This window comes from Anolis carolinensis, chromosome 2, assembly GCF_035594765.1.
Source record: "Anolis carolinensis isolate JA03-04 chromosome 2, rAnoCar3.1.pri, whole genome shotgun sequence".
Classification (NCBI taxonomy): domain Eukaryota; kingdom Metazoa; phylum Chordata; class Lepidosauria; order Squamata; family Dactyloidae; genus Anolis; species Anolis carolinensis.
Genome location: NC_085842.1, coordinates 108,767,258 through 108,791,884, shown reverse-complemented (window position 1 = coordinate 108,791,884; position 24,627 = coordinate 108,767,258). Strand labels below are relative to the sequence as shown.

The 24,627-nt window shown below is 42.9% G+C and overlaps 1 protein-coding gene across 1 annotated transcript in view; it reads right to left on the bottom strand.

Moving 5' to 3' along the window:
- The window catches only part of slc22a4 (solute carrier family 22 member 4), a 75,610-nt gene that overhangs the window by 25,260 nt on the left and 25,723 nt on the right, over nucleotides 1-24,627 (bottom strand). The window contains exons 2-4 of the mRNA XM_003217390.4: nucleotides 12,145-12,248; nucleotides 10,721-10,875; nucleotides 3,914-4,085 (exon numbers count right to left, since the gene is read on the bottom strand). Of these exons, the coding sequence (XP_003217438.2) occupies nucleotides 3,914-4,085; nucleotides 10,721-10,875; nucleotides 12,145-12,248 (431 nt within the window). The remainder of the gene's footprint in view (nucleotides 1-3,913; nucleotides 4,086-10,720; nucleotides 10,876-12,144; nucleotides 12,249-24,627) is intronic.

The following is a 24,627-nucleotide window of genomic DNA, read 5'->3' as shown; positions in this document are numbered from 1 at the left end:
TGCAAAGATGTAAATACTCCTCATTTGTTGTGATCTATACAAAGCTTCAAGGCTAAGACGTTGGAAACACTCTAATAGCAAAGATCCCAGCTGATTTTCACCATACAATCTTCTACACTATTGTATGTTCCTAGCTCTGGGATAACAACACTTACCTTTTTGTGTGTGGTTTCCTAAATCTCCCTGACAACTTATGCAAAAAACAGGTCACCCTTTAACCCATAGCTGCTGGATCATATCAACATCTGTTTGGTATGAGGAAAATCAGGAGGAATAAAGAAGGAAATAAAGAAGGAAATAAAGAATGTAAAGGAGCAAAGGGCAGGAAACACGCAAGGAAAACTTAAAGAGTGGAAAAGAGAGATAGTAAAGGGAAAGTGGAAAGGTTTCAAGGTGTAACTTACACAGAAAAAACTACACATGGAGTTGAGTAGGGCTTTGATAGAAAGTACAGTAGACTGTGTTGTCAAAGGCTTTCAACAACACCTGTACAGTAGACTCTTGGTATCCGCTAGGGTTTGGTTTCAGAACCCCTTATGGATACTAAACACTATATACAATGGTGCGGAAAATAGTGTCTCTTACATTAAATGGAAAAATCAAGGTTTGATTTTGGTAATTTTGGGGAAATATTTTCAAACTGTGGGTGACTAATCCATGAATACACAATTCTAGGATACAGAATGCATGTCTATGCATGCAGATTAATAACTAAAACACGGGGGCAGTTTAAAAAATCAGGTCAGCCTCAAGGCACATTTCTAATATCTGTTATTTCTGATGTATGTCTTGTAATTCTATTCTGAAAAATTGACTAGAAAAGTAGAAAGCACAGATTGAAAACCAATGGTAAAACACCTATTGATTTCATCAGACAAAGGAGGGAATTGATTGATTTTTGTGGGAGTGAAGCAGTTGGAGGAAAATGTTGTGGTAGTATGCCATTTCTAATTTATGGCAACCCTGAGGTGAAGTTATGACAGTTTGCTTGGCAAGATTTGTTCAGAGGAGTGTTGTTTTTATGTTCCTCTAAGGCTGGGAGAGAGAGAGAATGATTTGCCCAAAGTCAGCCCATGGTTTCCATGGCTAAAGAGGGTATTAAAACCCTGGTCTCTATTGTAATTTAGCATCCAAATCACTACACCATACTGACTCGCTGTAGGACAATTGAGCCATGTATTCCCACAGAATGAAATGACCTAAGCCAGAAAGAATAAGTGTTCATATTTTTAATTGACGATTGGATTCTTAAACACATCTTCAAAAGGCACAGATTCCATGTGCATTCATATTATATTAGATACATCTTTACAAGAAAAATATTTATAATAGAAAGCCCTTCAATTTTTAAGTGAAATAAAGACACCTTAAGGGTAGTACTGGGATTCCACATTTGGTGTTAGCTTCATGTTGTAACCCATTAATTTAAACTGACACCACTTTAAAAACAAAACTGTAACTTCCCAATGCAGAATACATGATGCACAACGTCAAAACCACAGGCTTATGAGGATAACTAAGGAAATTTTACAACACTCTTATTTCTGTCCCCTTTCTACCATTTTGTGGAACTATCTAAAGCCCACAGAAAATCATCAAAAGAATGGTTACAGTGGTACAACGTCTCTAATATGTGGCAGGTATGCTTTTTTCCTCCTCTTCCTTAAGATAGGGGTTTCAAATGCATTTTCACCAAGAGCTACATCAGCCTTATGGTTGCCTTCAAAGGGCTATTTGTAATTTTAAGACTGTATACAGTAAATGTAACTATGTTGCCCTGGCATTGAAAGCATCACAGGCTACATAAAATGATGTAGCAGGCTGGATTTGGACCACGGGCCTTGCATTTGACAGAGGCACATGACAAAATATGAATTATTTCTTCAAACCAGCCAGTCATGTTTAAAATCTGAAGGCACTATCACTGTATGAATTTGTCAGAAAGTGAAGGCATATCTTATGTTCAACAAAAAGAATGGGATTCTATATCAGTGTGTATGCATGCGTGTTGAGACAAACCAAAAAGCAAGCTTTATGTAAGAGCAAAGAAACAGAGGTGGCAGGCCAAGATACCTGGGGTGAAGAAAAGAAGGATGTTTTCTAGAAGTTTGGCTGTTCCAGTTTGGGGACAGGATCATAGCACAAAATAGCTAGAGTGCCAAATGTTTCTCCATGCTTTCAGTATGATGTGAAACTGCTGGGTAGGCAATAAAAAAGGAAGGGAATTCAGATATAGTGCAAAAAAAAAGGGGGGGGGGGACAGGAAGCATGCATTGTGGAATATAGAAAGATAAACGAAATGGTAGTGTTAACTATGGAGTGAACGGAGAGAATGAGATTCAAAGAAAGCTATTGCCATCTACAGACAGTCCCCGAATGACAAACATCCAACTTACAAATGAGTTATGGTTATGAACGAGGGTGAGACAACAGGAAGTGAGAGAAATCCACTCCTAAAAAGATAAATTCACTCCTAAAAGAGTTATCATGGGAAAAATATAACTCCATTGAAGCTTTATCACCAATCCTTGTTTCCACAGCAAGCCAAATTTTTCAAAATCCAATTATCACAGGGACAGAAAGTGAGGTAAAATCTTTTGAACAGGACACAGACAGCAAAACAAATACGACAGGGGTATTTGTCATTCAAAGCTGTATATATATGGCTGGAGTAACATTTTAGGAAGTACCTGTTTCAACTTATATACAAATTCAATGTAAGAACAAACCTACAGAACCTATCTTGTTCATAACTTAGGGACTGCCTGTATAGTACTGCAAAGATAGAAATCAGGGATAGAAACAAAGAGATGGAATATGGAGAAAGAAAAATATATTATCAGGAAAAAGATATGGTCTCAAGTTCATAAAAGGGTTAAAAATTTTCTTCAGAAATATTTGAGTTGTGTGCCCTGATTTAGACTTCTAAAATACAGATGTCTCAGTACAGGCAGAGAAAAATACATTTCTTGTTGTGAGGGGAGAAATGGTATTTTCAGCACACCATCTGTATGGATGGGGGGAAAACCATCATAGTTGAACTATTTGCCATTAAACAGAAATAGAAATCCCAACAAAAGGAACATTATATACTCCAGTGAGTTTGTGAAGATGACAAATGTTTGTGCATTATACCTGGACAGGGCACTTGTATGTTGAGACTGGAGAGAACCATGTTGAAGACCCCATCCCATTTGGTTAGTCCAGCTACCAACACTCATAAACTAAGACCCGCCATTGGTAAAGAAACCACTGCATGTGATCTTATGAACAGTGATTTAGGTCACTAGGGATCCCAGAGATGCAAAACATGGTTCTGTAGATCTAACACAAACCAAGATATAGCAGGTATTCAAATGAATTTGTATGATCCAAACAAGGAAAAAGTGGTTCAAGCAGATTTCATCACACTACTTTTGCATAACTGCCCTTTTAAAAAACCACATGCCTGCATTATCCACTTTAATCTATCAGGATAATGTATAAAGTTGCATCCACAGAGAAAGTAGGGTGGAAGAAGATGAAGAGAGGGAAAGCTTCACAAGTGATCTCTTCGAGCAATAATAAAGATGCAAAAAAGGCACTTTTACAAAAGTTGAAGGTTAAAGAACAAGATAACCCAGAAAGAATTTCTATGTAGTTCTGAAGAGCCAGTACATGACATGCTCAATCACATTAGCAGCTGTCAGTTGGGCTCAAAATAAAAGATAATTTATCTAAGAAGGGCATGTTGAATGGCCAAGATAACCCCCTGCTCTTTTCTGTTTTACAAAACAGCCTGGGGGAAAAAAATATCCACAGCAATAAAAAGCTGTAAAATTCTAACTGTTTACACAACAATGTAAGTTGAAGGATACCAGCTACAGAGGGGACATTTCTGAAGCTGAGCACCTTTCAGAACAGTTAAACTCACCACCACAGTGGAACGCAGAGCACCCCAGGTAAAGTAAGAGCCAGTAGCAGCATCCGCCAGTCTCTGATGAAGTAAGCAAATAGTGGCAGCAACATGTAGCCAATTGCAAAAAATATGCAAACTCCTAACGTAGAGAATATAATACGAACTGATTTGCCAAGAATTTCTGAGCCTGTTCAAAACAAGGAGTGTGGGTTAGCATCTTAACTCTGTTTTTTAAAAAGTTACCCAATATTTTATTGCATTTTGAAATAAATACAGTCTTTAAAATGCAGTCATTTGTCCAATAACATGGACTAAAATTAAACTAATGCCTAAAAGAAGCTTAGCTGGCAATTCTTCAGACACAACTCTTGCTTATTGTGTAACTCACAATAAAACTTTTAGGAGGAAAAATAAGTTACTTGGGAGGTGATTACCAAACACTGTTGTACCATTACTGAGAATGTATTTTGACATAATTAAGCTTGGCTTTAGTAGAGCTGAACAAGAATCTGCAGGTTTCCGGTAACAACCAGTTATACTTATATATATCTAAGCAAATATATCTAACCTACCCACTACATCTCCCATCATTCCTAAACACATTGGGTAGGGATGCTGGGAGTTAGAATCCAGTATGTTGAGGGCCACATGTTACCTTGCCCTTTGTTTAATTACACACAAGCCAGGCATGGAGGGGGTGGCAATTGCATTTGTCTTCCAACAGATTATATGAATATCCAAGCTTGTAGAAATGGGGCTGTCACAGATAAAAATCAAGGACAGACTTATTGTTTTCCATGAATTTGTCTAATTCCCTCCTACCAAACCCAAACAAACTGAAGGTGAATTCCAGGGTGCAGTGTGTGACATATTTGTTTCTTTTATTGGTCTGAATGCAAATTTTCTTCCCTGGTTAGCCTGGACTTTTAGTATTCGTTAGGGAAAATCCTTTCATCCCAATCTCTCTAAATAATATATACTTTTATAAATATAACTGGTTTTCATTTATTTTAATAGAGCTCTTTTGAAGTACTCAAAAGTTACCATGATTAGCAGAATATATATATTATTTTAAATATAAACACTACTGAAAAGAACATATATGGCGGCCACCATTGGAAATAAGTATCCCCTTTCTTCTCATGTACACAGGGAAGTGTATATTGATGTCTTTTATGTAAATTACCTAAAAAACAAAGAAGAAACGATAGGCCCAGTTCCATCACGGCTCCATCATAAAAATGAAAGTCTCTCCACCCCAAATGCCACTGCCCTGGCTGCAGGGGGAGAGAAGCAAAGGCAGTATCTCTAGTATCTAGCCTCAGAGGAACAGAAGAGGAAGACCTAGCTCCATTATGAGTAGGGTCAGAGGCAGATGAAAGACCACCATCCCTCCAACTGCCACTGCCCCAGCTACAGAGGGAGATAAGAAAAGACAGGTTCTTCTGTCTTAATCCCCTCCCACAATGCCACCCCTTTTGCTGTTCTCAATTACTGTAGATTGTAAACCTGAGAGCAGAGAACTGTTCTGTTGTTCTTTTATTTGTGAAGCACCATGCACAGTGATGATGCCATATAAAATATAATTATGATGAAATAATGTGTGCCTTTTGGGTTCAGAATTATCAATTTGACTCACAGGCATCTCTGCAATTTTAAGTCAAGTAGTTAACTAAAATTCAATTAAGTTATTTTAAAATCAGAAGACAGTTTTATTAGAAAAGTAACAAATATCCTATTTCTACTTTATTCGTTTAAAAATTATTGAAGGCATGTGGAAATATACCAGAATTAACACTGATCAGGAACTGGCAACATTTGCTGAGTCTGCATAGTTTATGAAAAAAGAAAGCATCTAGCACTGCTGTTGTTTTCCCAGCCCCCTCAAATACCTGTTTTGAACCCTGCAATTTTAAAAACTGAGTTTTACAAAGTACGATGCTGGCCAACATTATTATTCCTCTACTGTGGACGGAAAGAAGGACTGGAGACAATACACTTGTCCCAAGCTCCCTAATATGTCTGCAACCTAAAATGTCACTGTGTTTGCCACAGAACTTACCCGGAGCATAACTTATCATTACTCAGTACTATAAACCAGAGATTTCTAACCATTTCATGTTGGTGACATATTTTTTAGACATATATCATTTCACGACACGGTAATTCAATTTTTCTAGTGAATCAGAGCTTAAATGAATATCTTATAAATGATACAAACACACATATAAATCATAATAATAAAAGGTATGGACACATTACATATCTCATGAAAACCATTCATTTATATTTCTAAAAGTATATAATTTGTAAGATAATAACATACATTTCCAAGACATCAACACACTATAGCTGACACAGTAATGTGTCACAAAACACAGTTTGGAAAGCTCTACTGTAAACTGTTTGGTCCCTGTGTAATCTAACATCAAGCAAAACAAGTTCAAATATCAAACATGTCAGTGGTGTGGCAGATCAAAAAAGCCAGTGATTATTGGATCTATGTATCTGTCTGCTTTTCATGAACATCCTAATCCTATAACCTGTCTAATGAAAGAAAGCCAACTAAACAAATACACACCAATTCTTATATTTTCAATTTAATCTACAGAATGATAACAGTTAATTAATGGAAATAAAATCTTTCAGCTTGTCACTCATTTAAAAAACAAATGACTAGATGAAGGCTTTTAAAACTAAAACTTCATTAACTTTTCTTAATTAATGCTAATGTTGCTTTATTTTCCTTTAAAAACAAATAAAAAGCTTTACTGGCTATGATTTATTGGAATTTCAGTTTCTGTGCTACTGCAAATTACTATCAAATCAATTGTGAAGATATTTAATAAACATTTGTTAAGTGCTACTGAGTCTCCTTGTGGAGAGAAAAAGTGGGATATAAATAAACATAATAATAATAATTCTTAGGCCTATGAAAAGTAGCAAAATTCAATGACACTATTTACAGCATTTAGTGAGTTTCCGCAGTTCCAGCTTCTGCCAACTCAGCAGTACGAAAACATGCAAATGTGAATAGATCAATAGGTACCATTCTAGCGGGAAAATAACGATGCTCCATGCAGTCATGCTGGCCACATGACTTACGAAGTGTCTACAGACAAAGCCGGCTCTTCGGCTTAGAAAAGGAGATGAGCACCAATCCACAGAGTCTGACACGACTTGACTTAATGTCAGGGGGAAACTTTTTTACCTTTCTATTTAGTAAAGGGCACAGACTTCAATTAGGATCCAAAGAACAGTACATTCTTCTAAGAGGTATTTGGTTGTGTGTTTTTAAGAACAGCAGGCCCTATGCCATATGCTTACAGAAAATGCTAGACTTCTGACACATCAGACATGACAGCTTTACCCAGGTCCAATATGGACATCGTTGACAATCAATTTTACTTATTAGTGCTAGCACATGTAAGATAACCGTCCGTCATTAACATTAATTGAAGGTTTTTCCAGGATTCCAATTCTCCCCAGTCTACTTAACTGCAGTATGAAGCTGTGTGGTATGTTTTGGAATGAGGAAAGGAAAGAGGAAACCTCAAAAAAGTGCATAGGATGACAGGTGCTTGAAGTCTAGAACATTTTTTAAAAAGTTAAACACGTGGTTGAGGAATCTCAAAAATGGTCTAGTATAACCATACAGCCTACAGACCATAGCTTTCTTAGCCCTATATGAGGACTACATTGTACAAGCACGCTAAATAATAGTCTGGCATGTGCACAATCTAAAAGGGGGAAATAAGAACTTCAACTTTATACTCTTCTCCTGCCACTGTCATGCAACCAGGAAAAGGCATTGAGAATTTTTCATTTCCTCCTATGTTTAACAGTGGTTTGTAATTTTGTCAAAAGCTGCATTATTTTATGAAAAACCTTATTTTTTCACATTATTAACTTGAAAGAAGTCCACATAGCAAATTATTATTTAGTGATTGAGGGTTTTATTTCCTCATTTGGTGGAATAATAAGGAACTTGCAGTAATAAAGTTAATTTGCCAGTCTAGTCAGGGGGCTGGGTTTGGATCCAGTGAGAAAAACTGTCAATCTGAACACTACTGTATGACTTGTCAACATAACCCAAGAGCCACTGTACAAATCGAAGTTAGTTTTACAGGAGAAATCAACACAAATTAGAAACCTGAAAAGGGCAAAACACAAACAATTCTGCATCTACATTCTAGTGATATTAACAGACAGCAGCAGCTATACACACAGCATTATCATCAGCATAATTGTTGAAATTTAAGAGCCTTAGGTGAAGAGATGTATTTGATGAAAGTGTTCTACAGAAGCTACTTTCAGAAGTTGATGAAACTAATAGAAAACTCCTTTATTGCTAATGAATTTATCAGAAACAAAGAAGATTTCTAATAAAGAAGTGCTAAAAGATCCAAAATTTTGAAGGTTTCTGCCACGATGGATTTCTACTTCAAGAAGCCTTCAACATGCTTCCGAAGTCCAAGATTACTCAGTTTGCCAAGTAGTATGTGAACAAAATTCTTAGGAACAGAATCTGCCTTGAGGACAGATTATTGAGAAAGATCAAAATGCACATTGTGAACACTGAATGAATATACCTTCTTATAACCCTGTAATGGTCAAATGCTCTTTTTAACAGCAATTTATTGCCCAGTTTATTGCAAAATGCATGTGTGAACACTAAGCATGTTGCTCTTTCTCAAGCACTTCCTGAGCATTAACTTCTGGTTTTTAGTGTCTTGCATTTTAATTAGGGGTTTTATGCTTAATTTGTAAAATGGTGTGATTTTTAGTTTGTAAATCACTTTGAGATCATATAGAACAATTCAAAACCAGTTATTGTTGATTTCATTGCTTCACAAATTTACAATTAGTACACACTGTTTTCCAGTTCCTCTCCCTTGTCCACTTTGATTACAGTGACTGAAGGCTACAGTATCTGAATGTTCTCTAGGAAAGTAAAGCAAAAGAGGGAAACAGGTACAAATGGAGAATGTGGACAAGATCTAAGTATTTATAATGATTAAAAGAAATGAATGATTTCTCAGTCTATGGTGCCCATCACAGCATGACAATGAGAAAGATTTTATTTAAACCTCACTGATAATTTTTTAGGAATTGTGAGATACCGTTAGCGTATTTTAACACTTCAAGATATGAAAAATGCTATGCAATTACTATGGCATATATATTTGCAACCTAGCAAGAAATGGAACTGTACCAGTTTAAAAATGCTGTATTAACATAACTTTCAACCTTTAAAAAATTGATTCTGGTGATGTTCACCATTTTTTTCTGTTCTAGGAGGGAAAAAGTAGCATGCAACAATTTAAAGAAACACAATTTTGCTTAACAACAGAAAGAGAACAAACAAAAGGGCGCCTCATTAATAATTTCATATAATGGAATAATAGTCAGATGAGAACTTTCTGTGGGAATCTTCATTCAAAGGATGTTGGGCTATATTGATACATCAATATCAATGAACATTGATAGAAGGAAAATGTTTATAATATCTAGGGTGACAGTGTTTTAAAACTATCAAGTCAGTCAGCAAACAACAATGCAAATGGCATGGAAACAACAATCAATTTATCATATGGAAGCATAATTTTGCACAGTAAAATGTTGGCTTGGCCAACATTTCAATCTCTCTTCCTTCAATCCCTTGTTTATCTTCCCCACTCCAAGGGTAATTTCATTTAAAAAAAGACTTTTTGCTATGATTTTCTCTATAACATCATGTACAATGACAGCACTATATTAATACAAACAGATAACATGGGATATCTATTTGTATTTGTGAATGTTCTTCATAAAAGTGATTTTCTTTGTTTCTCTTTTCATCAATGGATTTGGCAGACGTTTATTCTCCAAAGAATGCAAATTTTCAAAAAATTCTATTCAAGTTTTTTTTGGTTTAGAGAAAGAAAACCATCTAAGTATTACATGTTCAGCACTTTTTCTGGCTGAAGACAGCTTAACTGTTCTCTCCTTGATCAATTTCTCAATGAATTATGGTTCACAGAACACCTCAAAAAGATCCTTATGTTACTGCTGACATTCACGTTTAAAAAATAGATTTGTGACATCTCATGTAATTTGGCTCTGGGTATTAAACCCAAATCCCTGATCTTTAGAATTAATAGTATATATAATGGACAAAGCATTAAAATAGTGGTCCAAAATATTAAGGGGCCGCAGTGGCGCAATGGGTTAAACCACTGAGCTGCTGAATTTGCAGATCAGAAGACTGGTGGTTCGAATCTGTGAGATGGGGAGAGCTCTGACTGTTAGCCCCAGAGTCTGCAAACCTAGGACTTCGAAAACATGCAAATGTGAGTAGATCAATAGGTACCGCCTCAGCGGGGAGGTAAACGGCACTCCATGCAGTTATGCCGACCACATGACTTAGGAGGTGTCAACAGACAATGCAGGCTCTTCTGCTTAGAAACAGAGATGAGCACCACCCCTCAGAGCCAGAAGGGGAAGCCTTTACCTTTGTCTGTGTTTCATTGTTTTTAAACATTGAACGTTTGCCTTTGTGTTTGTGTATGCTGGAATCCACCCTGAGACCCCTTGGGGAGATAGGGCGGAATACAAATAAGGCATTATAATTATCAAGTTTAACCTTTTCACCATCAAGCCAAAATAACTGCACTTTTTATTTTCTTCTCAATTATGTCAGGCAAGAAAGCAATCAGTTCTCTTTACTCAGTGGTCTTCAATACATAAACAAAGAATGCTTTCTACAAAACAATAATTTCTGACTAATGCTTCAGCACACTGAAATCAGGTAATAACTGAAACAAATGAAAATGGTCTTACCTAATATGAAGGCCACAACGTAGTTTGAAATCTGCCCCATGCCAACTATAAGAAAAAGCACTGTGAACATTTCCCAGCTGGTTGAGAAGATCTGTAGGAAGCTGAAACCTGTCTGCACACCCATGGTTGCAAACAGAATTGCCTTTCTGCCAAACCTTATAGGGAAAAGAAGATACAAATAAATAATGAGACTGAAAATGAATCCATGATATAATCATCAGAGGTGCCAGTTCAAGAAGTAGATGATGTTCCTCCTTTTACAAATAGAGGCTGCTACCCATTTGTGCTGTAGGAAACAGAGAGCCTACTCTACTTTTAGAAAGCTTACAAGAAATTGTGTCCCAGGGCAACATCTGTCTCCAGCTACCATATCACAATCATGCCATAATGACAGTAGTTACAAGGTGTTGTCATGAAGTATCATTAACCATTAACAAGGCAAATCTTCTGAAGATTAGGCCACAAAAACTGTGTAAGTTCCTCAGTAATGTTTTGTGATGGAACACATGGTGGCAGCATGTCATCCTTGTTATTACATTATTAATTTATTATTGATAATAAATGCAATCTGCAGCTAGGGAACAACCAATATTTCTTATATACAAGCTGAGGAAGGCAAATTTTAAGTTACTGATTGCAGCTCAGATGTAATATCACCAACATGTATGAATCCAGAAGTTTCATGGAAACATAGGTATGATTGCCCTTTTCCCAAAACATACAAAGTACTACACCTCATAGTAGTACAGGTGCCAAATTCATTTTAAATGAAAATCAGGACAGTCAAACAGGTTGCAGATAATACTGGTCCATGTAAATATGTTTCTAGAACCCTGAAGACATAAGATAGTATTTAAGACAAAGATTAAGCACATTCCTACGTGTTCACCTTCTTAACACAATTCTCCTGAGCCGTAAATCTACTACTTTGCATATGCAGCTTGCTCAGATTAAAATGTTACTCCTCCCAACTGTATTTTGCTCTCCAATTTATAACGCAGATTGCAAAATCCTTGTAAGTAATGTTTAACTTCAATTTCTTCCATGTTTACTGTTAACACTAATGTATTTTTAAGCAATCCCTCATCCTCTGTAAATATATGCATTTCATACTCACACCTATACTCAGAGTAAGTAGGTACACATTCATGAAAGTATAGGATGCAGTTGCCAGAAAAGTCTGTAATCAGTCTTTAAAGACTGTGGTATGTCACATGACCCTGAAAAGTAAAGGGAAAATTCATCCAAGCATGGTTGATTGTTTGCATTCTGCAGCCATATTGTTAAGTGAATATTCTTGGGGTTGGGTTCAGATCACCATAGCTGAAATTCTCTCTCATACTGAACACCGTCTTGATTTAAAATAAATTATAAAGAATTAAAAACAAAACTTTAGGAGAACAGATTAGTTGCATATACTTTACCTGTCTGAGAGTTGTCCTGATATAAAAGATCCAAGCAGCACTCCCACAAAGAACAAAGATGTCGTCAGGGGGACTTTCCAGTCATCATCACATACTAGATTCCACTATAAAACAAAAAAAAGAGAAAATTCCATTTTTGGTTTATAAAAAATTTCCATAAATTATTGAACACACTTAATATGGTTATTAATCATATTGATAAGACTCTGAGTGGTGACAGACTAGAGAAAAAATCTCGGGAAAGTGGTGAAGAGGTTATAGAAAATGCCCATGCAATGCTGAAAAATACTCATTCAGGCCATGTTGAAAGGCATATTCCACTTCAGCGATTAATAAAAAGGAGTCCAAAAATAAAACAGAGTATAATATGATACAGCCTTCTTTGGAGGGAGCAAGCTTGTTTTCTGCTGCCCTGCAGACTAGGACGCGGAACAACAGCTTCAAACAACAGGAAAGGAGATTCCACCTGAACATCAGGAAGAACTTCCTCACTGTGAGAGCTGTTCGGCAGTGGAACTCTCTCCTCCGGGCTGTGGTGGAGGCTCCTTCTTTGGAGGCTTTTAAGCAGAGGCTGGATGGCCATATGTCAGGGGTGCTTTGAATGCGATTTCCTGCTTCTTGGCAGGGGGTTATACTGGATGGCCCATGAGGTCTCTTCCAACTTTACTATTCTGATTCTATGATTCTATGAATCTATTGTATTCATTTTAAAAAGGTACATTACTGTAAAGCTAGAAGAACTGCAACAAAGGAAAATTAGTGGGTGTATATCAATATCCTAAGAAGTAAGGACATAGTGCTTAGTTTGGAAAAGAAGACAGGTAAGGAATTTGAAATACACTGTATGGTACAGGCAAGCGGAAAACAGAGATTTTTCACTGAAAGAATTCCCTACTTTCCAAGCTTTATTATTATGAATCACAGGGGAAGAAATTAATTAGCAGTAAATTCAGTACAGACACAAACAAAAATCTTTGTTCACACAAGGTGAATTAATTTATAGGATTTTCTACCTCAAACTATGATGTCACTCATTAGCTTGGAACTGAGCTGGATGAGATTAGTAGATTTTGAAGGCATCAAGAAGCTCATCTTGAGTTGTGGCAAACCTGTTGTGAATGGGTCTTCCGAGGCTGTGAGTGATAATGGTGGGATCAGGAGGGGAAGGAAGAATCCTCGCGAGGAGGGCTTGCTGAAAGATTTACACAGGAAGAGAATCAGGGAGATAGATGAGGAGTCTTCAGATGAGGATTCATTTGGGGATTTGGAAGGGGATCCTGAAGGGGAAATGGATGCTGAGGAACCGGTGGTGGCGGAGGAAGTTGGTATAGACTGGGCACGGGCTCCGGAGGATCTTGGGGTTCCTACTGGGCCCATGGATGCTGAGGACGCAGGAGAGGCTTGGGGACCTTCAGAAGCAGACCCCACATGGTCTGCCTGGAGGAATGAGGGCAGTTCCACAGGTGTGGACAGAATTGGGTGTGGGCAAGGCGATCTTGACTCTGATGAGGAATTTGGGACGCCTGATCCTAGGGCGTTGGCTGTTTGGAGATCGGATTCTGATGAGGAATTTGGGACACCTGACCCTAGGGTGTTGGATGTTTGGACGCCCAAGGAAACCTAAATAAATTGGGGATTTTTGGCCATTATTCCTTGCGTGTGGCAAGGTGTTGTTGGGTGCCATTGGGTTTCCTGTACGTGATTCTGAAGACTGGCTTGGGACTTTGCAACCGATGTAAGTTTGATCCGGGTTATTCTGCAACGGAGGGCTGGAACTGTGTGGGTTTTCTTTGGACTGCATTGTTATTACTATTTTGCATTAGCTGCTGCTCGCCTCCGTTGTCTTGGCTCTTTGTGCTATCCCGTGACGTGGACCTTGTTGTGACGACTTTACCCTTTGGACCTTGGACTGGAATTCGACTTGGCATATCTCTTCGCCCCCAAACTCGGCTTGGTATCGTTCTCGTCTCCGTGGCTATCTACTGTTGCTGACTGCTGGCTTCGCCCTCGACCCTGACGCTGTTTCCTTATCCCGACTTCGGACCGGCTTGACTTCATTACAACGCTATGCTCCTTTGATTCCTGGCTTGGCTTTCGACTCCGCAGCAGCTTGCTGCTATTTCTTCAGCGTCTTCCAGCTTTGCTTGCCTGTGCCACTTTTGGCGAAGAGCTTTAGCCCAGTTTGGGCTTTCGCTTTAGTTTTGGGATTTTTACTGTACTTCTGGGTTTTGAGGAAGTTTTGAGTCTTTGGGACTATTTACATTTGTGTGTTTTGCCGTTTTAAGTCCGTTTTGTGATTTTGAGCTGAGTTCAAGCACTTTAGTTTTAATCCGGATTATATCTCTGGATAATCCGGATTATACGTCAGTTTGTTCTTTTGGTGTTTCCTCAGTTTTGACTGCTTATTAGCACTGAAATTTAAGTGCTAAAAGCCCCTGGACAATTTACTGAGCTGTTTTTGAGTTGTTTATTAAATAAACTATATTTTGCTCTCAGTTGGCGTCTGACCATTGACAAAACCTTTGCTAGCAACCACATTTTTTCTCCTGGCTACAAAGACCAGCTTAAACACCAAAAAAACTCCAGATTTTATATGATCTCGGAGGCTAAGCAGGGTCAGTACTCAAGTGGTAGATGACCAGGGAATACCAGGTTCAGTAGGTTACATTTCAGGGGAAGACAATGACAACGCACTTGCCTACAAAGTCTGTGTAACTCAAGGGATCAGCATAACATGAAGGTATAGGCATGTGCTGTCAGGACCCTGGCTGCAGAGAACCAATAACCTTACACAGAGGCCAGTCTCTATCTAACATCTTTATTAAAGAAATATATAAAATCAATAAAAACAAGTGAAGAATATAGTTCAGAAGCAGACCTTTCAGATGAGGTCAAATATAGTCCAGAAATGTATTGTCCAATATAAGATATTAGAGTTCAAAGTTTTAATCCACTTGACCGAAACACACACTTTGCCAAGCAATAGTGTGGGGAAATAACAGAGTCTTAGAGTCCAATGAAGCTTGACAACAAGGCTGGAAATAGACTAGATTCTTGGCTAGATTCGTGACTGGAGACAAGACGAACATGAAGCATGAACAGAGTCCGTGGTAAAACCGTGAGACAGGGCAAGGCTTGAAGCTTGATCCGGGAAGCAAGGAACTGGGATTACGAAGTCCACACACGATCTCTCTCCTCAAGCTGATCAATTGACTCCGCAAAGAAACCCTCGCGCCAAACACCTATATTGGGTCTCGTTTCCCGCCAACAGAACTCTTTCCCTAGAGAACGAGAAGCAAAACCCAACTCTGTCCAGATGTGTGACTCCTTAGAATTTCCCAAGGGAAGCAGGCCTAATCAGCTTGATGTTTGGCAGCTAAGCGTAAACTCCTCCGTTGGGCCTCTCTGACTCCCCTTTCTCTGGAATAAGAGTCTTTTCTGGGAAACGGTGGGGAGTTCTGCCCAAGGCCTGTTTGGCTGAATTCTTGAGGGCAAACATCAACATCCTGCAGGTGAAGAGACTCCGGCTCTTGCTGAACCGGCGAAAACCCCATGTTTTCCTCTTCGTCTGCCACAATTGTACTAGGAACAGGACTACAAGGCCCATGAGTCCTCACACTATCCCCGCCCTCAAGGCCCCCCTCAATCAGGGCCCCTCTCCGAGAGTCGCGGGGCCGCGGCTTGGTAGGGTAGGCCTGATGGAAGCGGCGGACTAAGTCGGGGGCATGGACTGTGGAAGCATCTTCCCAGGAGCGTTCTTCGGGGCCAAAACCCACCCAGTCAATGAGATACTGAAGGCGGCGGCGATGGAAGCGAGAATCCAAAATGTCCTGAACCTCGAATTCCTCCTCTCCGTCCACCAAAACAGGGGCGGGGGCCAGCCGGCTCGCATCGGGGCGGACACCATCCGCCGGAAGGAGCAGGGAACGATGGAACACCAGATGAATGCGCATGGAACGCAGAAGTTGGAGTTTGAAAGTCACGGGGTTAAGTTGCGCCACCACTGGGTAGGGACCAATGAAACGGGCATCTAACTTCCGGCAGGGACGGTGGGAGGGCAAAAAGCGAGTGGACAACAGAACCCGATCTCCTACCTTGATCTCGGGGCCCAGCTGGCGATGGCCGTCAGCGTGGCGTTTATAGTCCTCCTTGGCTTGATCCAGTTGCTGGTGCAAGAGTTGTTACACCGCTGTGAGTTCCTGCAGCCAGTCCTCCGCTGCAGGGACTTCTGAGGTTTCAATGACAGAAGGAAAGAAACGTGGATGAAAACCGTAGTTTGCAAAGAACGGGGTTTCTTTAGTTGAAGCCTGGACACCATTGTTGTATGCAAACTCTGACAGAGGTAATAGGGAAGCCCAATTGTCCTGTTGGTAGTTTACATAACAGCGAAGGTATTGTTCCAAAGTGGCGTTGGTGCGCTCAGTTTGCCCATCCGTTTGGGGATGGTGAGCTGAAGATAAACGAGAGTCTATGCCCAATAGTTTTTGTAGTGCTTTCCAGAAACGAGAGGTGAATTGAGATCCACGGTCAGTGACTAAACTCTTGGGCAATCCATGTAGTCGGAAAACATGTTGAAGGAATAAATCTGCAATCTCTTTGGCCGTGGGGAGACCATTGCATGGGATGAAATGGGCCAACTTGGTAAAAAGGTCCACCACTACTAGAATCGTGGTGAATCCAAGGGAGGGTGGTAAGTCAGTGATAAAATCCGCGGAAATTATCTCCCATGGACGAGAAGGAGTGGGAAGGGGATGCAGTAGCCCTGACGGTTTCTCCCTTCGTGTCTTGGAGCGCTGACATACAGGACAGGTATTGACATATTCTCCACATCCTTGCGGATCTTGGGCCACCCGAAATCTCGTAGGATCAAGTGCATGGTTTTAAATAGCCCAAAATGTCCTGCTGGCTTGCTGTCATGACACAGATGAAGTGCTTTTTCTCTGCCGGGACCTGGAGGAATGTAAACATGATTCCTGTAGCATAGTAGCCCATCCTTAAGTGAGAATGGGAAACGTAGTCCTTGGCGAATCTGTTCTTGAGCCCAGGCATCTGTCTGTTGACTGGCTCTAATTTCTTGAGTGCAAAGGGATTCTGGGTTAGAGGGAGTTGGTTCAATTGGAGTGGATTTGGTGTTTCCCACTGTGAGCGTGGCAAAGTTTTCGGGTTGCAGCAATCGAGATTCTGAGGTCTCTCTGTGTCCTGCAGCATACTCTGGTTTCCGTGATAGAGCATCTGCTTGCTTGGTCTGAGCCGGGGTCACATAATGGATCTGGAAGTCAAAACGTTCAAAGAACAAAGCCCAGCACTGCTGCCTTTGATTTAACTTTCGTGCGGTCCTTAGGTGCTCTAAATTTCGATGATCAGTATGAACTTCAATGGGAAATTTGGCCCCTTCCAACCAATGTCTCCAATTTTCAAAAGCTGCCTTTATGGCCAAAAGTTCTTTTTCCCAAATAGTGTAATTTCTCTCTGGGGCTGTTAGTTGACGGGAGTAATAGGCACAAGGATGAAGATGTTCTCCCACTGGTTGCATGAGTACAGCCCCAATTGCCACATCAGAGGCGTCAGCCTGCACAACAAAAGGGGTTTTAGGATCAGGGTGCTGTAGAATTGGCTGGGTCGTGAATAACTGCTTTAGCTGGTGGAACCCTTTCTCTGCTTGCTCCGTCCAGCGGAAAGGCTGTTTCCCTCGGATGCAGCTGGTGATTGGGTCAGACCAGCGAGCGAAGTCTGGGATGAATTTGCGGTAGTAGTTTGCAAACCCCAAGAAGCGCTGTACTTCTTTCTTGTTGGTTGGCGCCCGCCATTCCAATACTGCTGAAACCTTTGCCGGGTCCATGGAGAGCCCTAGTGACGAGACTCGGTATCCCAGGAAGTCTACCTCTTGCAGATCAAAGGCGCATTTTTCTAACTTGGCATATAGTCCATGATCCCGCAATCGTTGTAGCACCATTCTGACGTGTTGCTCGTGTTCCGATTGTGATCTAGAATACACCAAAAAATCGTCCAAATATATGATCAAGAACTGATCTAGATAATCCTGGAAGATATCGTTGACAATATGCTGGAATGTTGCGGGAGCTCCGGATAATCCGTAATTCATGACTAGGGACTCAAATAATCCGAATTTGGTCTGAAAGGCGGTTTTCCATTCGTCCCCTTCTCTTATGCGAACTAGATTGTAAGCCCCGTGGAGATCCAGCTTGGTGTAAACCTTGGCCCCTCGGAGCCGGTCTAATAGGTCCGAGATCAGAGGCAGGGGGGTAGCGATTCCGCTTCGTGATATTGTTCAATGCTCTATAGTCCACAATCAAGCGTAGGTCCCCTGACTTCTTTTTCACAAACATCACTGGGGAAGCTGCTGGGGATTGAGAGGGTCTGATGAACCCCTTGCGGAGGTTTGACTCTATGAACTCCCTGAGAGCTTCTTGCTCTGGTTCAGTCAGGGAGTAGAGGTGTCCTCGCGGAATTGGGGCCCCCTCCACCAGGTCAATGGCACAGTCGTCGGGTCTATGTGGGGGTAGTTTCTCGGCTTCCTTTTCATCGAAAACATCCCAAAAGTCCGAATATTTCTTGGGCAAGGTGATGATGGGTTCTGCGTCTGTGGCATGGCAGACCTTGGCTACTAGACAATGGTTTTGGCAATATCTTGAGGCGAACTGCAGTTCTCTGTTGGACCAGGAGATGTTTGGGTCGTGGAGTGTCAGCCATGGAATTCCCAAAATCACAGGGAAGTGGGGAACCTCGGTAACGAAGAAAGAAATTTCTTCCATGTGTTCCCTTATCCACATTCTGGTGGGTTCAGTCCATTGACTTACTGGACCTGTCTTTAGGGGTCGGCCATCTATGGCCTGCACCACCCGGGCATTCTTGAAATCATGATATTGTAATCCCAGAGAGTCGGCATACTCTCTATCGATTAAATTGTTTGTTGCCCCTGAGTCTATCATGGCATGGATCATGACGGGTCCTTTTTTCACTGACCACAGCGTGACCACCAGGAGAAATAGGACCCCGGTTTACGGCTCTTGAGTGGGGTTTTTGACCGGGTTGGCTAGCCTCTCTACGCCCGGTCGCTGGCTTCCCCCGCCGGCTTTGCTCCAGCCGCCTCGGCCGCCTCCGGCTCCACGGAGGACGCCGCCGCCAGGCGGGCGGCGGGCTTCTTTTTGGCTGGACATTCTCTGGCGAAGTGGCCCCCATTCCCGCAGTACCAACACAGATTCAAACATTGGCGGCGGGCCTTTTCGGCAACATCTAGTCTGGGGCGCACATTGCCCAACTGCATCGGCTCCTCCTCGCTTCCCATGGGGTTTGGGGCTCGCGGTGGGGATCTCCATACTGGACGTGGCTGAACACTGGCAGAAGCAGGAGGTTTCACTCCGGCTCTTCCACTCTGGCCTCGGAGCCACTGTTTTTTGTTGGCAAGCAGGACTTCGGCTCGTAAACACTGGTTGATGAGTCTCTCAAGAGTCCCTGGGGGATCCACCTTAGAGATTTCTTCCTGCATCTCGATGTTGAGGCCCTCGCGAAACTGTCCTCTAAGGGCTATATCGTTCCAGCCGGTGCTTTGAGCCAGCACCCGGAACTTGGCTATGTACCGGGACAACGGCCTGTCCCCTTGGAGGAGACGCCGGAGTTTATGGCCGGCCGCCTCCTCATCGTCCTCGATCCCCCAGGTCTTTCTAAGGTGGTTCAAGAAATTTTGCGCGGTGCTTAGATGCGAGGAACCCGCATGTGATGACCCATGGGCCTTGTAGTCCTGCTCAGGACATTGTAATTCCTGATGAAGATGAAAACTTGGGTTTTTTACCTTCCCAGTCTGAACTGGATTCCTCTCAGCCAGATCTTTCCCAGGCAGATCTGGGAACCTTGCACCTGCAAGAAAGTTGTCTCCCAGAAGTATGTCAAACAAGCCCAGAGCCTACTTCTCCCGTATTCTTGCGCCGGGAGTTTTGTAAACAACAGAGAAGTTTGGATTCAGCTTCGCGCAGGAGTGCGAGGATTGCAGCTAAGAATGTGGCCAATTAAGACTGCTTCTCGTGAGAATCTTTGGGGAGTCTCACATCTGGTCTCAGAGTTAGCTTTCGGTTCTGATTCCCAGAGAACTGCTTCGGCGGGAAAGCTAGACTCTATTTAGGTGTTTTACCCGCGTAGTAACTTCGCGGAGTCAATTCGTCAGCCTACGGAGCGAGTTGTGTCTGGACAGCGCGCTCCGGTTCAAGCCTCGCTCCTGCTCAAGCCTTGCCTTGCTATCCAGCCTTCGCCTTGCTTCCCAGCCTTTGTTTATCTACGGACTTTGCCTTGTTTCCCAGGATCAATCCTTGCCTTGTTCCACGGATTTATCAAGTTATTCCACGGACCTTGTTCTTGTTCTTAGTTACCTTGTTCCACGTTCAAGCCTTGTTTTAAGTATCAAGTTATTTCCTAGCCTCGCTCAAGTTTCATGGACTAAAGGACCTTGTCATCTCCCCTCACTTTGCTTGGCAAAGTGAGTGTTTCGGTTATTGGATTACAACTTTGGACCTTAATATTTCTTATTGGACATTGCTTTTTTGGACTAATTCTGACCTTTCCTGAAAGGTCTAATTCTGGACTATTTTCTACACTTGTTTTTATTAACCTTATATATTCCTACAATAAAGATATTAGATAGATTCTGGCCTCTGTGTATGGTTATTGGTGCTCTGCAGCCTGGGTCGTGACAGTTTGACTCCGCCACCCTAAGCACCAATTAACCTCGGCCAGAATGTCTACCGGAGTCGTACCTGGGCCGAGCGGCCAGCCGATTACCTACACCATCGACAAGGAAGAGGTGGACCGAATCCGTGATAAGCTCAATGCACAGGATGGAGAAATAAGGGGTTTGAAGGAACGCGGAGTTCGTCTTCCGGCCATGGCGTTGCCAACCAAGTTTACTGGAGAAGCTTCTAAGGTTCATGTCTTCCGTCGCCAATGTCAAGCTTATCTGGAGGCCCGTGCTGCCGAGTTTCCCCAAGAAGACATCAAAGTGGCATGGGTTTACAGTCTTCTAGACGGGCCAGCGGCCAGCTGGGCGACGGCACTGTTCGACCAAGCCTCTCCACACCTAAGATCAGCGCAACACTTCTTGGACCACCTCAAGGAGACTTGGGGAATCGAGGACAATTTGGAGGCAGCCGGTCACAAACTCCGTCGCCTTTTCCAAGGAGACAGACCTATGTCTCAGTATATAGCCGAGTTCCGAGTGCTGGCCCACAACACCGGCTGGAACGATGTAGCCCTCAGGGGACAATTCCGGGAGGGTCTCAACATTGAAATGCTGGAAGAAATCTCCAAGGTGGATCCTCCCCAGACCCTCGAGGCACTCATTGATCAATGTTTACGGGCTGAAGTCATGATTGCCAACAGGAAACAGTGGGTTCGAGGCCAGGGCAGTAGAGCCGGGGCAAAACCCCCCGCTCCCGCCAGCGTTCAACCACGTCCGGTGTGGAGACCCCCACCGCCAACCCCATACCCCAGAGGAGGCGAGGAGGTGCCGATGCAGTTGGGCAATGTGCGTCCCAGACTAGATGCCGCCGAGAAGGCCCGTCGTCAACGCTTAAACCTCTGCTGGTACTGCGGGGACGGGGGCCACTTCGCCAGAGAGTGCCCAGCCAAAGGGAAGCCTGCCGCCCGTCTTGCGGCGGCGTCCTCCACGGAGACGAAGGCGTCTGAGCCGACTGGCACACAGCCGGCGGGGGAAGCCAACGACCGGGTGTAGAGAGGCTCGCCAACCCGGTCAAAAAATCCATCCAAGAGCCGCCAACCGGGGTCCTGTTCCTTCTCGTGGTCACATTATGGTCAGCAAAAAGGGGACCCGTCATGATCCACGCCATGATAGACTCTGGAGCTACCAACAATTTCATCGATAGAGAGTATGCCGACTCTCTGGGATTACAATATCATGATTTCAAGAATGCCCGTGTGGTGCAAGCCATAGACGGCCGTCCCCTCAAGACGGGCCCCGTAAGTCAGTGGTCGGAACCCACCAGGATGTGGATAAGGGAACATATGGAAGAGATTTCCTTCTTTGTTACCGAGGTCCCCCATTTCCCTGTGATTTTGGGAATTCCATGGCTGACTCTCCACGACCCTAACATTTCCTGGTCCAACAGAGAACTGCAGTTTGCTTCACCGTACTGCCAAAACCATTGCCTCGTAGCCAAGGTATGCCATGCCACAGACACCGAGCCCATCATCACCTTGCCAAAGAAGTACTCCGAGTATTGGGATGTATTCAATGAGAAAGAAGCCGAAAAATTACCCCCACATAGACCTTATGACTGTGCCATTGACTTGGTGGAGGGGGCCCCGATCCCGCGAGGGCATCTCTACTCCCTGACTGAACCAGAGCAAGAAGCTCTCAGGGAATTCCTAGAGACAAACCTTCGCAAGGGATTCATCAGACCCTCTCAATCCCCAGCCGCCTCCCCAGTGATGTTTGTGAAGAAGAAGTCAGGGGAACTACGCTTGGTGGTGGACTACAGAGCATTGAACAATATCACCAAGCGGAACAGCTATCCCCTGCCCTTAATCTCGGATCTACTGGATCGGCTTCGAGGAGCCAAGGTTTACACCAAGCTGGATCTTCGGGGGGCTTACAACTTAGTTCGCATCAGGGAAGGGGACGAGTGGAAGACCGCCTTCCAGACCAAATTCGGATTATTTGAGTCCCGAGTTATGAATTTCGGTTTATGCGGAGCCCCCGCAACGTTCCAGCATTTTGTCAATGACATTTTTCAGGACTATCTAGACAGGTTCTTGATAATCTACCTGGACGATTTTTTGGTGTTTTCCAGATCACAATCAGAACATGAGAACCACGTCAAAATGGTGTTACAACGATTGCGGGATCATGGACTTTATGCCAAGCTGGAAAAATGCGCTTTTGATCTACAAGAGGTAGATTTCCTTGGTTACCGCATCTCGCCTCTAGGGCTTTCCATGGATCCAGCCAAAGTTTCAGCAGTATTGGAATGGCGGGCGCCAACTAACAAGAAAGAGGTGCAGCGTTTCTTGGGGTTCGCGAACTACTACCGCAAGTTCATTCCAGATTTTGCCCGCTGGTCCGACCCCATCACTAGCTGCATCCGTGGAAAGCAGCCTTTCCGCTGGACTGATCAAGCAGAGAAAGGGTTCCAGCAACTAAAGAAACTATTCACCTCCCAGCCAATTCTACAGCACCCAAATCCTGGAACCCCTTTTGTGGTGCAAGCGGACGCCTCTGATGTGGCAATTGGGGCTGTACTCTTACAACCGGTGGGAGATCACCTCCACCCCTGTGCCTTTTATTCTCGTCAACTAACCACACCAGAGAGGAATTACACCATTTGGGAAAAAGAACTACTGGCCATAAAGGCAGCCTTTGAAACTTGGAGACATTGGCTAGAAGGGGCCAAATTTCCCATTGAAGTCCACACTGATCATCGTAATCTAGAACATCTAAGAACTGCCCGCAAACTAAATCAGAGGCAGCAACGTTGGGCTTTATTCTTTGAACGTTTCAACTTTCAGATCCATTATGTGACCCCAGCCCAAACCAAGCAAGCAGACGCCCTGTCACGTAAACCGGAATACGCTGCAGGACGCAAGGAGACCTTTGAATCCCAACTGCTACAACCTGAGAACTTTGCCACGCTCACGGTGGGGAACACCAAATCCATTCCCATTGGTTCAACTTCCCCTACTCCAGGACCCATCTGTGCTCAAGAAATCAGGGCTAGTCAGCAAGCAGATGCCTGGGCGCAGGACCAACTTCGCCAAGGTCTGCATTTCCCCTTTTCGCTTAAAGATGGGCTGCTCTGCTATAGAAATCATGTTTATATCCCACCCGGACCGGGCAGGGAAAAAGCGCTTCGTCTGTGTCATGACTGCAAACCAGCAGGACACTTCGGACTATTTAAAACTATGCATTTGATCCTAAGGGATTTTTGGTGGCCCAAGATCCGCAAGGATGTGGAAAAATATGTCAACACCTGCCCAGTATGCCAGCGCTCCAAGATACGAAGGGAGAAGCCCTCAGGGCTTTTACACCCCCTTCCTACCCCATCTCGCCCATGGGAAATAATTTCCGCGGATTTCATCACTGACCTACCACCTTCCTGTGGATTCACCACGATCTTAGTGGTGGTGGACCTATTCACCAAGTTAGCCCATTTCATTCCCTGCGAAGGCCTCCCCACGGCCAAGGAAACTGCGGATCTATTTCTTCAACATGTTTTCAGACTACATGGATTGCCCAAGAGTTTAGTCACAGACCGTGGATCTCAATTCACCTCTCGTTTTTGGAAGGCACTACAAAAACTATTGGGCATAGACTCTCGCTTATCTTCAGCTCATCATCCCCAAACAGATGGGCAAACGGAGCGCACCAATGCCACTTTGGAGCAGTATCTTCGCTGTTATGTAAACTATCAACAGGACAATTGGGCTTCTCTGTTACCACTGTCTGAGTTTGCCTACAAC